Below are 16330 nucleotides of genomic sequence, written 5' to 3'. Positions count from 1 at the left end.
AATTATTTTTTTAAAATTAATCAATATAAATGAAAATCAATTATAATAAAATAAAATTTATTTATATTTAATTTATAATTATAATAATAATTATTTTTTATTTTTTATTATCATAAAAGAAAATACAATATTTTTACTAGTTTATATAAAAGATTTGAGATTACTCTTTTGGTTTTTATTTCAGTTCAAAAATATCAAGTTGATCTTCTATTTTTTTTTTAATTTCAATTTGGTCTCAATTTTTTAAAAATAATGCAATTTGGTCTTATTTTTGTTAAAATTCTTGAATTGGATCAAGATTTTTCCATAAAAATTGAAGTTGTAAATAATGATAGTAACTGACATAATCTCATTGCTAATCTTGATAAAAACTCCTTTCTTCGCTTAAAAAATTTAACGACAATGATCAAATTGCATCAATTTTTAAAAAATCAGGACAAATTTGAGGTTAAAAAACTAGGGGATCAATATAATATTTTTGGATGAAAAAATAGACCAAAAGAGTAATTCAACCAAAATTTTAGCATCCTCAAAATTTTGGCTCAAGATCTGCCACTGTCCGTGGGTAACCGTTCCTTACAAAAAATTAAAATTAAAATTTAATTTATATTTTACTAAGTTAAATTTAATTAAAATTAAAATTATATTTTATTAACTTAAATCTAATTAAAATTAAAATTAAAGTTTAATTTAATTTCTATTTCTATTTATTTTTTTAATAATTTCATTTTAATTTTATTTAAGAAATTTATAAAAAATATATATATTTTAAATATGTGCAGGTATGTGGATATCCACAGGGACTCGCGAATTTTAAAAACATCCATGGATATTTTTTAAACGAGTACCCTACAGGTAAATTGGCGGGTAGCGAGTGAATTTTTGTTTTGCGGGTCGGGTTGCGGGTAAGCACTATTCGTGCCCGACCCAACTCGTTGTCATCCCTAGATACACACTTCTTGGTGATAATATTTAGGTTTAAATACTATTTTGTCCTTGTTTTAGTCCATTTTATTCACTTTGGTTCTTTTTCTTTACGTGTTCAATTTGGTATCTAATTTGTTAAATTATGGTCAATTTTGTTGTTTTCGTTGATATCGTTTAAATTGATAATGATAGAGTGTACAAGCTAGCACTGTTCACATGATGTGACACTATTCACATTATGACTGCTTGTGTTTTGTTCAAATAAGTTCTTATTTTAGTTAAATTTGTTCAATTTAGTTTCTATTTTAGTTAAATTAGTTAAATTTAGTCCTATCCTCCATTTCATGAACTTTCACTACCGTCACTACCACTGTCGCTGTTACCACCACCACTACCACTATCACCGTATTATCATCACCACCACTACCACTACCACCCTACATCCTCCAATGACTGAAAGAAAAACATCAAGGTAAAAAAAATATTTAAAAAGTCAATAATTAAAACACATGAAATTTGTGTACTTTGTCCCTGATTTCAACACTAAGTAATTGTGAGATGAAGAGAAAATGAGCAGTAATGCAAGATACTCCATTAGGAAACATTTTATGGTTATATTTAATTTTTAACTAAAAAAATTGCAAAATGCACAAGTTATGAGGTACCAAAATCACTGAATGCGAATTATTATGGTAGTGATGGTGGTGGCAAAGATAATAATAATGACGGTAGTAAAAGCGACAATAGTAGTGGTAGTAACGACATTGTGAGGTATAAAATGCATGAGGAGATTGAACTGAATTAATTTAATTAAAATAAAAATTAAATTAAATAAACTTAACTAAAATAAAAATTTATTTAATCAATCATAATATAAATAGTGCCAACTATATATTTTATCATTACGATATTAACGAAATTCACGAAATTGAACAAATCAGAATTAAATTGAACGTGCACACAGATAAAAATGACCAAACTAAACGATCTGAACGATCAAATTAAATAATCTGAACCACAAGAATAAAATAATATTATAATATTTAAACCTAGAATTTATTTTGTCTCCTCAAGAATCTGAAATAGTGCGTACCTTACGTTGGACACACATGCACATGGCTACGATGACTCCACGCACAGAAGCCAGCTAAGGATTTTATGTGAATATGTTTCATGCCAGCGCGACGTCTCATAAAATTTAAGGAACTAAATTTATTTATTATGTTCTTGAAGTATCCAATATATCCTACACACTTCCACGATTAGTTCTTTTCAACTACCTAATTCTTCATTCATGTCTTCTCTCCTTATAGCATATGATGATATGCAGAAGTCATTCAGTTGATGAAGTATGTTAACGTTACATAATACGTGCTACTAATAATAAAACGTATTTAATTTATTTTACTTATTGTATTATTTATATTGTGTTTATCAAATTTTATTTAGATAAGTTCAATTTACGTATAATTACTTTGGTTAATTTGTTTGATACTCTATTAATACATTTTATATTTTACGCAATTTAATCACAATTGTTCTTATTTAGTGTATTGATCGATATGTTGTTGCGCTGTCAAAATATATTTAGAGCGATATCATTTTGAATCAAGTGATCCAAGATGTTCTCAAGTATATGTAATACACATTAATTTTTGTATACTGATGAAATTATAAATTAAATTTTGTCTAGGAAAAATTAAATTAGATTCATTTTCGTTTTTCTAATGATTATTTTACAAAGTTATAACAAGATTTCAAGATAAAAACTTGTAAGCAAAAGAAAAAAAAGAATTTTAAATTAAAAAAATAAAATAATTAATTAAAATATTAATATTTTAACTTGATAAATTTTATTTTCTGGTGTCAAATATATCATCTTCAATTAAGCTCATTAACAAATTAAGGGTTCGTTGGGTTTACCGTGGTTGTTGGTTCATAGTTGTTTGCTTCAAACGATTTGAGTAACTTATGCAGACGATTTGGAGGATGGCTATTTCATCAAAATGAAAAAAAAAAATTGTGGATAAATTAATTTTTTTTATTCTCACGGATTTATATTTTTTTGTTGTATTTTTTTGTTTGTTATTTTATTGTATCTTCAAAATATTTTGATAGACACTTTTAAAATATATTTAAAAAAAATTTGAAACATCAAAATCAATGTACGTTGAAAACACACTAAAAGACAGCATAAAAGCTAGTGGAGAATTTGGATTAGATTCTCATGTACTATAGCATCCATACTTGTATTCTTTTCAAAACAATTTATTGATTAAGAAAACCGATTTTGTAGTCAATTGTCAAAATATATATATATATATATATATATATATATATATATATATATATATATATATATATATATATATTAGTTTTAACTACAAAAATAAAATAAAAAATTATTTTATTAAATTATTTTATTTTATCTATCATATTACTTAAATCATTCATAAACTTTCACAAATTTTATTTTCAAACAAATTTATTTAAAACTCTCACTTTCAAACAATTTTTGTTTGTTTTAAATTGCTGTTTCATGCTCTAGATACGATGTACTCCCTAATCCACCTTAATAAATAACTAGTGTAAACACAGGCGCTATCGCGCCTGCGTGTACGCATTTTTCGAATTATATTTATAATTGATGATATTGTAATGTTATTAAGTTAATGAACAAAATAAAAGTATATTTATAAAAATTAAAGTGAAATGTATGGAAAAAATATGAAAAAAATAATTATTGATGAATAGTATGAGAAAAAAGAAAAAGGAGATAAATAAATATTTTTATAAAACTTGTAAAATTAACCGTTAATTTTTAAAATTTTAATAAATAATTAAATTGTAAAGGGTAAAATTGGAATTATGAAATGTGGACACAAAAGAGGGAATCCCCTTTATATATAGTTATAGATATAGATCAACATTTTAAATTCAAAATAAAAAGATAATTGAGATATTAATATTTTAAATGATTAAACAAGTATTATATTCTGGAGTTAACCTATTATTACTTTTTCGATTATTTGTATTAAATTAATTAACGATAATCATAATTAGTAATTTATATTATATATTTAATTATTTCGTTAAATAATTGATACTTTAACTCTACTGGAAAAAAATATCGACTTAATAATTATTATTTTAATATTCTGATAACTTTTTTAACTTAATATTTTAATATTTTAATATTCTCAACCAGAAATTGATTGTTTATGTCCGGATTTATTATTATACTATCAGTGGACGGTTTATAAATATAAACAAATTAATTTATAGAATTAAATATGTGTTTCGTCATTAACTTTGAATGAAAATTGAAATTAGTCCATGTTTGAAATTGTGGTCTAATTTAGTGTCTTAACTTTAGAAATGTGTAAATTTAATCATTTTAACTAAATTTTGTTTTGATTATTTAATGTTTCAAATAATTTTTTCAGCTAACATTGAAGCATAATTATGTTAAACGGTATAAACAACTGAAATGTTAGCATGAAAGACGTTTGAGATGTCAAATGAACTTCACAACAATTTATTAAAAGACATAAATTCATACATTTCTAAAGTTTTAAAACTTAATTGGACCAAAGTTTTGAGGAGAAACTAATTCTAATTTTTAACAAAAAATAAATCATCAAAAACATATTTAACCTTAATTTATATATATATTATAATTTTTTATTTTATTTATCATATCTATAATTATATATAAAGAAAATTTACTCTTTTGTGTCAACATTTTATAATTCAAATTTTATCCTTTAAAATGTAATGTTATCCATATTTAAAAAATACTGCGGCATCCACTATGTTTACTTTAATAAAAATAAAATAGTTAGTGTATTATTTGTGGCATATTGTATTGAAGTCGGTAGTATAAAATTAAAAACTTATAACTTAATTGTGTATAAAACGTGAACAATTTTTTCCTAATTTAGGCGTAAATCTCTTCTCACTGTCTGACGATTTCTTATTTTTCTCTTTTATATTTTTATATACTGGTACTGGTTTTATTATAAACTTGGTACCTGTAAACTAAAATAAAAAATATAATTTTGTGTAAATGAAGTGAGAATTTTTCATCGTATGTTAATATAAATAATTATGAAATGGTTGTGTATTCGGTGTTATATAATGACTGCATCATATAACAACTGACTTTGTCAATATATATATATATATATATATATATATATATATATATATATATATATATATATATATATATATATATATATATATATATATATATATGTAGTTACAACTTTTTGATTCGAAATTATAACAAATTCTGGACATATTATAAGAAGCTCTATAGTTATCTTTTTGTTTGTTATTTATCTCTCCTACTTTTTAAATTGTATAGTTTTACAAATTATAATTGTTTTCATGACACCATTGTCTTTCTTCTATGATTCAAATTCAATTACATTAATGACGTATTTTATTGATGGAAATTAATGACGTATTAAACTAAGTTAATCAGTTTTGTTTGACAAACTTTAATACTTTGATCGGGTAGGATAGATTGCACATATGAATGACTGTATAATTTGTACGAGAATTAAGAATGTCAACGGGGTGGGATATGGACGAATTTTGTTATCGGATAATGTATATAAAAAATCATACTCGTCTTAATACGGATATTAAATTTTTATCTCATGTCTATTTTTACTGGATAACGAGTATATTATCATACTCATACCTATATTCATACTCATAACATATCCATTTTTTTACTGTTTAAATATTAATTAATTAATTTTTATAAAAAAATAAAAAGTTATGATAAAGATAACATAATATATAAAATATTCGATATATATATATATATATATATATATATATATATATATATATATATATATATATATATATATATATATATATATATATATATATATATAAATATGTATGTATGTAGAGGCGGAACTTGGAGAAAAAATTTAGAGGTGTCAAATTAAATTTGTTATATATAATTTTTTTTTAGTTAGAAAAAAAAAAGTTTTTCATTTTTTCTTCTCATTTCATCTGCTTAAAACAAACACATAATAGTATAATATAAAAAAATATGAGTATTATTTGTTATTATATCATGATACCAAACCATAATATCATTTTATATAAGCCCTTTGTACCTCATCAATTTGATTTTGTGGGTATTGTCAAATTTGGAGACGCTTTTCCCGGATCGTATTCTAATAAATTTTTAAATTCATTATATATAATTCTAGGAACTTTAGAGATTTGATTTTCATTGTCTTGAATTCTTGGTTCTCATGAAAAGTTTAGTTAACATATATGCATTTTTTCATCTTTATCAAAAAGCTCCTTCTTTAAAAAAAGAATTAATTTGTTTACTCTTTATCATAATGTTTCTAATATAAATTTATCATATCTCACCTATTTAGAAAAAAATAAAATTTATATTTACAAATCACAATTATCACAATACAAGACATAACAAAACTTATACCACTTTAATTAAATAAGCAACACAGTATAAATTTCAAAACTTAAAAAAAGAAAATTTACCATAAGTAGCAGAAAACACAAAATCCCTAACTTTCATAATTAAGGGTTATAATAATTTAGGAAAAAGTATAATTAGGGTTACTACCATTTTTATAAAAGAATCCCTAAAATCATAATTAAGTTTATACTAATTTGAGATAAACTTAATTTGGAGAAACATCCTAAAAAGATTAATAAACATACATAAATCATAATAAGATACTAAATTTGATCTGTGAGATCATGTGAGAATTACTTCAATCTCAATCTATGTGTTTCCCAATTCCCCAACCTCTGTTTTCCCATCTATCTCTTTATATTTATTTCTCTTCACACACTTTCATGATAATTTACACGGTGAAAAAATCCTATAACAAAAAAAAATCATAATCTCTTTTATAGATCAATGTTTCCATTAATTTTTTTATTTTATCTTTTATTATAATTTCCATAATATAAATTTAATATAAATAATATATAAATATAATTTAAAAAATATATATATATATAATAAATTCCAAAAAAATGGGGGAGTCGTGGCTCCCCTCTCCATGCATAGTTCCGTCATTGTATGTATGTATAATAATTAAAATATTATTAAAAATACAATGATTGATAATATAAAATAATAATAATAATAATTAATAGTATGTATATATAATAATTAAAAAATAATAAAATATGTATAAATATGTATAATAATTAATAATAATTAAAATATTATTAAATTTTAATATTAATGATTATTTTATTTTATTTTTCCATCAAGAATATTTTAATAATTTTTAATTTTTATCTATTGTAATATTTTATTTAATCTATTACATCACTCAAATAACTTTCTGATTCTTATAAAATTCATCTATAAATTTATTTATTTTATCCTCTAAATTCACTAAAAAAAATATCTTATCTTTATACTTAAAAGACAAATTTATCTTGTGAAGAATGATATTTTGACAACTTTCTCTTAAAACATGATGTGTCATTTTCTAAGAGATTTTGAAATATTGAAAATGAGAAAATAGAAAAATAAAAAATTACTTAAAAAATAAAATTATAGGAGAAAGTTGTCAAAATTTAGTAGTCAAAAAATTATTTCGCTTATCTTATATTCTAAATTGAAAACGGCCTAAATGCACTAACATGTCCAAGACTCACGCATGAAACTACAACACAAGTAACTCAACAACAACTTCCTCATCACATTCTTTTCCCCTCTACCCTCTCATCTTCACTCCCATTCACATTCTCCACAACCCAAACCAACAACGTAGCAACCACAACCAAAATGGAACAACAACAATCTACACAACACCACAACCACGACTTCATCTTCCGTTCCAAACTCCCCGACATTTACATTCCCACGCACCTCCCTCTCCACACTTACATCTTCCAAAACCTCACCCAATTCAACCACCGACCCTGCCTCATAAACGCCGCCACCGGAGACTGCTTCACCTACGCCGACGTCCAACTCACCGCTCGCAGAGTCGCCGCCGGCCTCCACAAACTCGGCATCCAGCACGGCGACGTCATCCTCCTTCTCCTCCAGAACTGCCCCCAGTTTGTCTTCGCATTCCTGGGCTCCTCCTTCTGCGGCGCCACCGTCACCACCGCTAACCCCTTCTACACTCCGGCGGAGGTGGCCAAGCAAGCCGCGGCCTCCAACGCCAAACTCATCATAACACAAGCGTCGTACGTGGACAAAGTGAAGGATTTCGCGAGGGAAAACGACGTCAGAGTGATGTGCGTTGACGCGGCGCTGGAAGGTTACCTTCACTTCTCGGAGTTAACGGAGGCAAACGAGAATGACATTCCCGGCGTTAAAATATCCCCGGACGACGTGGTTGCGCTGCCGTATTCTTCAGGAACGACGGGGCTTCCGAAGGGAGTGATGCTAACGCACAAGGGGATGGTTACGAGCGTGGCGCAACAAGTGGACGGAGAGAACCCTAATCTGTATATACGTAGCGAGGACGTGGTGTTGTGCGTGCTTCCACTGTTCCATATTTATTCCCTCAACACTGTTTTGCTCTGTTCCCTTCGGGTTGGGGCTGCAGTTTTGATAATGCCCAAATTCGATATGGTGAAGATGCTGGAGCTGGTGGAAAAACACAAAGTGAGTGTGGCGCCGTTTGTGCCACCCATCATTCTGGCGGTTGCGAAGAGTCCAGATTTGCAGCGTTACGACCTTTCCTCGATTCGAATGATAATGTCTGGCGCCGCTCCTGTGGGGAAGGAACTTGAGGACTCCCTCAGAGACAAACTTCCCAACGCCACACTTGGTCAGGTAAGTATTATCATTAATTTAGGATGAAAAATAATATTTTGACACTCCTTATAATTAATATAATAATATATATTATAATTTTTTAATTAAAATAAAATTAATATAATTAAAGTATTATTATTACGAATTGTGAATGTCAATTTTTGGTTGATTGAAGTTTCCTTATCACTGCCACTTATAGCAACACGTTTACCTTAAGTTGTGAAATTAGTTTACCTTTTTAGCCTTCTTGGCACTTTGCTCCAATCCATGTCAGTTGAATTACACAAAGAAACAGCCAACTCACATGTGATGATCGTGAGTCCACAGTAAGTCCGACCATTGTCCCAATAAATCTAAATAATTGCTTTATCAATTGTGATTTTTTATTTAGTGAGATGTCAAAGTAAAATTATAAATATTTTATCATAATAAAAAATATTATATTTATTAGTTTACGAAGAGACTCTTAAATGAGAGATAAAGAAAGAATATGACTTGTACTATAGCAACTATATGGAGTCATGTACTTATAAATCGATATCTAACTATAATAAGAATGTATTTTCATTTTTTTATATTTTAAATTCAATTCTTATAACTTTTTTCTAAATTGATTGGAGTTTTAATTTACAATAAAATATTAATTATCTTATTCTTAGGCTATGTTATTCGTGATTCCGTTACAATTTTATTTAAAGTCATTAAGACTAATTATAAAAAGAAAATAGTTATATGCTTAAAGATATATATATATATATATATATATATATATATATATATATATATTTTGGTCCATATTTTCTTTTCAGTTTTGTTTTTTAAACTAAATTTTTTTAAAATAAAATACTTGTTTTACTAATTATAGCTTTCAAAGAACCGTTATTTTCTAAATTTAATAATTTTTCTCAATTTGACCATCCGTTTCTAAACTTAACAATTTAAATTAAAAAATAAATAAAAACTCATTACAATTAAATTATAAATATTAATTATATTTAATTTTATAATAATAAAAATGTTATCATTAATTTTATTACTTTTTACTATAATAAAACAAGTTCAGTAGCACTATAGTTTTCACTGTTGATGTCAACTAAGTGAGTACATTATGGGTAGATAAATATTTGTCTCGTACACATCTTCATATTGGTACAAATATTCGTTATGCGGTTTTTCACATATTTTTTAATATTTACGTATATTCATGGGTATTTGCGAATATTTACAAAGAAAAAATTGAAATATTTTACAATATTTTTTAACCATAAATTTAATAAAATACAATACATAACATTTACAAATTTCAAATAAAGTTCAAATAACCCTTTTAGATAGTGTTGAATGAAAGTTTGCAAAGGAATGAAAATTTTTTAAACCAATTGATAAAAAGTAACTCATTCAAAATCAATGTGTTAATATTTTAATTATATTGTTTATTTATTTTTTTAATTTAAATTAGTGTATACCAGGTGCATGTATCTAGGAATATATATACTATAATATTCATACCCATCTCATTACCATATAAGTATAAAAAATACTGGTACCCATTACCTGTGGATATCCATTTAAAATATCCATCTTCTATTCATTGCATATTTTGTCCGAAGATATGAGAACATATTTTTTTGAAATCCCAATTTTCAATATCTTTATGATTGCCTTGCCACTCACACCCTTTTAATGGTAAATTGGATATTTACCGATACCTATCATTTCTGAATATGCACATATATTCTTATTCTTAATATAAATGGTATTTAGTTTCTCTTTAATAGAAACATGTCTATTAATTTAAAATGAAAATGAAAATTCTCATTTTAGAAAAATGGTAAGAAAAAAATGAATAATATTGACAAAAATAGATAAATAAATTTATAATTTTTTTAATAATAAAATACATATAAATGATGTAATTAATATTAATTATTTAAAATTTATACAAAATAAATAAAAATTTGATTTTTCAAAAATTAAATTACAGTTTAAATCAAAAGGGATTGCGAGTGTCATTTATCACAACATAAAGTGAGATTAGTGTAATTTCTATTTTTGATAAGATATTTATTCAAGTGATTAATTAAATAATGTGTCTTTTAATACACACACATACATATATATATATATATATATATATATATATATATATATATATATATATATATATATATATATATATATATATATATATATACACATTACTTTTTTTCTGTCAAAAATATTTGTATGTAATTAATTTGAAAAAAATGAATGATATAATTAATAATTTATTAAAATTAAGAACATTAAAATATTTAAGTTTTTTGAAGAATAAAATTATATTTACTTCAGAATGGATAAGTTACAAGTAAAATACTTAACTTTGAAACTGTTAACCATGTTAGTTAATTTAATTTTATTTCTTTGCGAATAAGCTTATATTTTTGTGAAACTAAATAACAATTTAAATTCAGTTGAGTTGAATAAAGTTTTTCAATATATTATTTATATTTATGTTTGAGTTATAGTTTATTAATACAGTAGTCAATGTCAATTAATGTTCTAGTAAAAAAAATTAAAGACTATTTTATGACCACTATTTTTTTAAAATTATATAATATAGTTTTTTTTATCACATTAATAGTTTAAAATAAGTAGTAAATACTTTTTATTTCTAACTTAAAAATGCTTTCAATATTTTTTACTGTAATAAAGATTTAATAATACTCATTGTAAATATGCCATTTAATATGTTAATACAAGAAATATTTTGTTTAATATTTTAGTGCAACAAACACTTTAATTTATTATATTTTATAAAGCACGCGTGGAATTTTATAACGCAAAAAAGAAAAAGAGAGTCCAATTTGATAATGGAAAATGTTTTTTTTTTTTTTATAATAGTTGCACCACTTAACAATATATTTAAGTTAAGTTTTGTATTTATAAAAAGAAAACATCGAAGGATAAAATAATAAATATAAAATGTGTATAAATGATATTGAATCTCAAAATAACCTTCCTTATTATAAGTACAGTTTTTTGTTTTTGTTGAAGTCCGTAGAGGTCCTATCCTATCATTTAATTCTCAACTGTTGTCTATATGACTTGACTTTTATCATTTAAGGATGGTATGGCGGTCAGACTGAATGAATATTTAATATTTTTGACAATTTGCTACTGTTATGCAGTTAAATTGTGTTATTATTTCATTTAAAATACATGTTTGTTTAAAAAGTTGTAGTCATTGAAAAAGTTATGACATGTGTGTTTAAAAAGTTGTAGTTATCAAAAGGTGATTTTCAAAAAATGGACGCATCACCTATGATGCACAGATACGATACGTATATCGGATATGACACATATTTGATATGTTGATACGTTTATTTTTAAAATATTAGGATACGATATGTAATAGATATGTGATATATATAATAAAAAATATATAATAATTCTTACAAACATAATAAATATATGATTATTAATGTGTGAATCCAAATTTTTTAAGTAGAGACCAATTATTTTGGTAGTCAAAACCTTATATCTAATGTTAGTGACCAATTTAAAAATTAATTCATCATTGAAACTATTTTAATTATCAATTTAGAGACCGATTATAATTTTTTGCAACTATTTTAATTGTCAATTTGGTCACTATATAATGACTAATTATTTTTTGTGACTAAAATTAGTCACTATTCAAAGATTTTATTGTAATGTACTATTATTTTATAAATTAGATATTTTATTATTAAGTATCATTAAAATATCTTAAAATATTAGACACGATACATGTCGGATACGGATAGGTAACCTAAATTAAAGTATCGGTCCATCAGCAACTCACTAGTTCCTTGTGGAAGCAACTACGGTTGCTTAACTAAAAAACAAAAAAAAGGAAAATCAATAATTGCATAATTGTACGAACAGCAACGGTATGCAACGTTAAATTTAGTAATCTTTTTTCTCGTTGACCATGGATAAACATTAGGAAAGTAACCTCCATGAGAAAGAAAAAGAGAGAATGAAAGAAGCATAAGAAAAAACGCGAAGATGGTGATTAATTGTACGGTGCATATACTTCATACATGCAGGGTTATGGGATGACAGAAGCAGGACCAGTGCTTTCAATGTGCTTAGCGTTTGCGAAGGAAGCAGGGCATGTGAAATCAGGTTCGTGCGGGACCGTTGTAAGAAATGCAGAGATGAAGATCGTTGACCCTCTCACTGCTGCTTCGCTTCACACGAATCAACCTGGTGAGATTTGTATCAGAGGCAACCAGATCATGAAAGGTAAAATTTAGGTTTTTTTTTCCACTGCTAAATTTTTGATTAAAATTCACTGGTATGGACCAAATTTTAAAATAATTTAGTTACGGCATTGTTTGGTTAGGTTACCTAAACGATGAAGAGGCCACAAAAATAACTATAGACGAAGAAGGATGGTTGCATACGGGTGATATTGGATACATCGACGATGATGACCAGATTTTCATCGTTGATCGGTTGAAGGAGTTGATCAAATACAAAGGATTTCAAGTTGCTCCTGCTGAGCTCGAAGCCATGCTACTTGTGCACCCAAAGATTTCTGATGCTGCTGTTGTGTCGTGAGTTCTGAATTTACCATATAATCTGAATTTTCTTTGCTTACTTTTCTCTTTCAACACATAGTTTAATGATGACGTTGATTTCAGCATGAAGGATGAAGTTGCAGGTGAGGTTCCAGTTGCATTTGTTGTACTATCAAACGGTTCTACGATCTCTGAGGAAGAAATCAAGCAGTACATCTCAAAGCAGGTTTATTATCGTTTTTTGTTTTATTTTCTTCATTTTTACTATAAACTGAGAAATTAAAACACGATATATATATATATATATATATATATATATATATATATATATATATATATATAGTGTTCAATTTCATTTAAATTAATTTTCTGAAAATTAAGAAAGCTTATAACAATTATGCTTTATGCTTCTTGTTTTGTTGTCTTTATCTTTCAATTATGCAAAGAAAATATCTGTCTATGGTGGCAGGTTGTGTTTTACAAAAGAATCAGTAGGGTTTTCTTTGTGAGTTCAATTCCGAAGGCAGCCTCTGGAAAGATCTTGCGAAGGGAACTGAGGGCAAGGCTTGCAAATGGTCTTCCTTCATTGTGAATATGGGGCACGACCTAATTCAGTCATTTTTTCATAATGGTGCTCCACTATGCACAAGAAAAAAAAATCATTTAATTCCAATAATAATTTAATTGGAAGACCTAGAAAATATTATTTTATATCTCTGTAAATCTGTGTAGAACAAGCTGCTACTTGACGAGAGAAGCTCATTTGAGTTCTTTGAGTTCAAATATAAAGACCAAATATTAGGATGTGTTCATGTAATGTTTTCTATTTAATTTGCAAATCAACTAAAAAACATGTCATATATATATAGAAGTTTAGAATTTTGAGACTACGTAATGTGGTGATTATGATCATCATATACTAGCATATTTAGGAGTCATGAGATATTATTACAAGCTCAATATACGTTATTGTAAACTTAAATTAAGTTTTTTTTTTCATTTCTATTGATTTCTAAGAATATAATCGATTCCAATACCTAATTCGTTATTATACAAATTAAAATTAAAATGTATGGGTTTTATTTTTAACCAAGACGTCAAATATTAGTTCTACGTCAATGATAAAATGATAAAAATTGACGAGTTGATTTTGTTAATATAAAATAATAATAATAGTGAAAATTAATTTTATCATAGACGTAAAAAAACAGCAAGCTAATGGAGGAATGAATTCATCTCTTCATTGTTGATTTAGAAGTCTTTGTACAATTTTTTTAACCTTTTCAGGAATAATTTATCAATGCCTAACATTTTGAAAGACAAATATATCCGTTCCCCCCCCCCCCCCTCTGGTCAATCACCAAACATGACTTTTGAAAAGATCAAGGTTTCTTGTTGCTGTTGAGAGAGAATTAATCGTAAAATTAAAACAAATTTGTATGCTATTATCAATTGGAGGTGTTAATTTGACTCATAATATATGAATTATTTCCAATCCACTCTTAAATAAAGTCTTTTTTATTGGTCTATCAATTGAGTGGGCTAAAAAAGACTCACTCTTTAAAACTTTGACTCAAGTGCATTAGTTCGTAATCAAAGTTATTTTGTCGTTTACAAGACTTTAATTAACTCTTGAATATTTTTCATAAAAACATTAGTTTATAAAATGTTTTAAATGGCAAATTGATTCTCAAATATTTAATATTAATTACAAATTGGTTTTTACTTACTTTTTACTATTTATAACTCAACAGGAAAGTTAGGATCTAATCCAACTTGTCTGTTTATGCCAACCCAACTCAACTTGGCTTTGATCTCACCTTACATTGTTTGAAGTGGGTTTGAACATGATTGACTCTTCCTTAACTTGAATTAACATGCGGTGGACTTCATTCAAGTCAAGGTAGACTCGTCTCGAGTTGGTCCAATATGGGCCTAACCCGACTTAGTCAGAGATGGGCATGACCCGACTTAACTAAAAGTAGGCTTGAATTAACCTAGTTCAAAATGGACCCAACCTTTCTCGACCTAAGTTGGCCCGAATCAACCAAACCTAAGTTGGACCGACCAATCTCGACATGAGGTGTGCTGGACTTAACTCAACTAGAGGTGGGTCTGACTTAACTAACTCTAAGATGGGTATGACTCAACTCAACCTGAGGTTAGACCACTAGACTCAATGTGATGTAGGAACAAATGTGAGCTTAACTTGACTCCATTTAAGTGGGTTGGACTCTACTTGGTTGATGTGGACCCAACTTAGTTAGGCTTGAAATGGTTTCAACTTGACTTAAGTCGACTTGATTAGGCTAGAGTGAGCCTTATATAAATCATTTTAAGGTGAACCCAACTCAACTTGACCCAACGTGAGATTTGATTTGACTCGATCAAACATGAGTTTGACTCGACTTTGCCCGATGTGACTTTGATTTAACTCATCATAATGTGGACCTCATCAATCGTGGATTGAGTTACAACCTAACTTAAACTCAATTCAATGGACGTACTTGACTTTTAGGATGACTCAACCCTATTTATCTTGACCTATGGTTGATTTTATAGTTCAGTCCATAAGTTTGTCCTAATCTTTAGAGTTTTTTATTTCCAGTTTAGTCTTATGAAAATTTTATTCTATGAACTTCTTGATCTTAAAAACATTTTTTAATAGGTCACGACCCAACTTGAGAATAAACAAATTGATATGTTTATTATCGAACGATGGTTTATATTTACTAATTGTTTAAGAAGTTTAAATTTTTCAAAAATCAAGGTATATGGACAGTAAGGTGATACACTTTGAAATTTGTTGCAATAAATGTTACTATTATTGATTTCACTCATTACCCCCTGAAAAAAAAATATTAATAAACCCATAAACAATATTAGGCTTTCCAAAGATTTGAAAAAATTCATTCAATCACGTTCAATCATAGATTATACCAATCATGATTAATGATAGGTTTCACAACAACAATTGGTCCCGTTAATTCGGTTTTGATAGAAAAAGCGATACTAATATAATCCAAAATATATTAACAAATTTGTCAGTCTA

At 26.6% G+C, this 16330-nt stretch overlaps 1 protein-coding gene across 1 annotated transcript; it reads left to right on the top strand.

Annotated features, from left to right (window-relative positions):
- Positions 1-7662: 7662 nt before the first annotated feature.
- LOC114177449 (4-coumarate--CoA ligase 2-like) lies at positions 7663-14205 on the top strand. The gene is made up of 5 exons (XM_028062786.1): positions 7663-8746; positions 12802-13000; positions 13101-13314; positions 13402-13504; positions 13748-14205. Exons 1-5 carry the CDS (start codon positions 7742-7744, stop codon positions 13868-13870), a joined length of 1644 nt encoding a protein of 547 aa, XP_027918587.1. The 5' UTR covers positions 7663-7741; the 3' UTR covers positions 13871-14205.
- Positions 14206-16330: the final 2125 nt, after the last annotated feature.

Source organism: Vigna unguiculata, chromosome 3 (assembly GCF_004118075.2).
Source record: "Vigna unguiculata cultivar IT97K-499-35 chromosome 3, ASM411807v1, whole genome shotgun sequence".
NCBI lineage: Eukaryota > Viridiplantae > Streptophyta > Magnoliopsida > Fabales > Fabaceae > Vigna > Vigna unguiculata.
This window is presented reverse-complemented; position numbering and strand designations above follow the sequence as displayed.

What these genes read in the sequence shown, in the direction of transcription:
- LOC114177449 (XM_028062786.1), top strand. Translation starts at nt 7,742, where the DNA reads ATGGAACAACAACAATCTACACAACACCACAACCACGACTTCATCTTC. An exon ending in AGGCAACCAGATCATGAAAG is followed by an intron (nt 13,001 to 13,100) that starts GTAAAATTTAGG and finishes TTGTTTGGTTAG; the next exon opens with GTTACCTAAACGATGAAGAG. An exon ending in TCTGATGCTGCTGTTGTGTC is followed by an intron (nt 13,315 to 13,401) that starts GTGAGTTCTGAA and finishes CGTTGATTTCAG; the next exon opens with CATGAAGGATGAAGTTGCAG.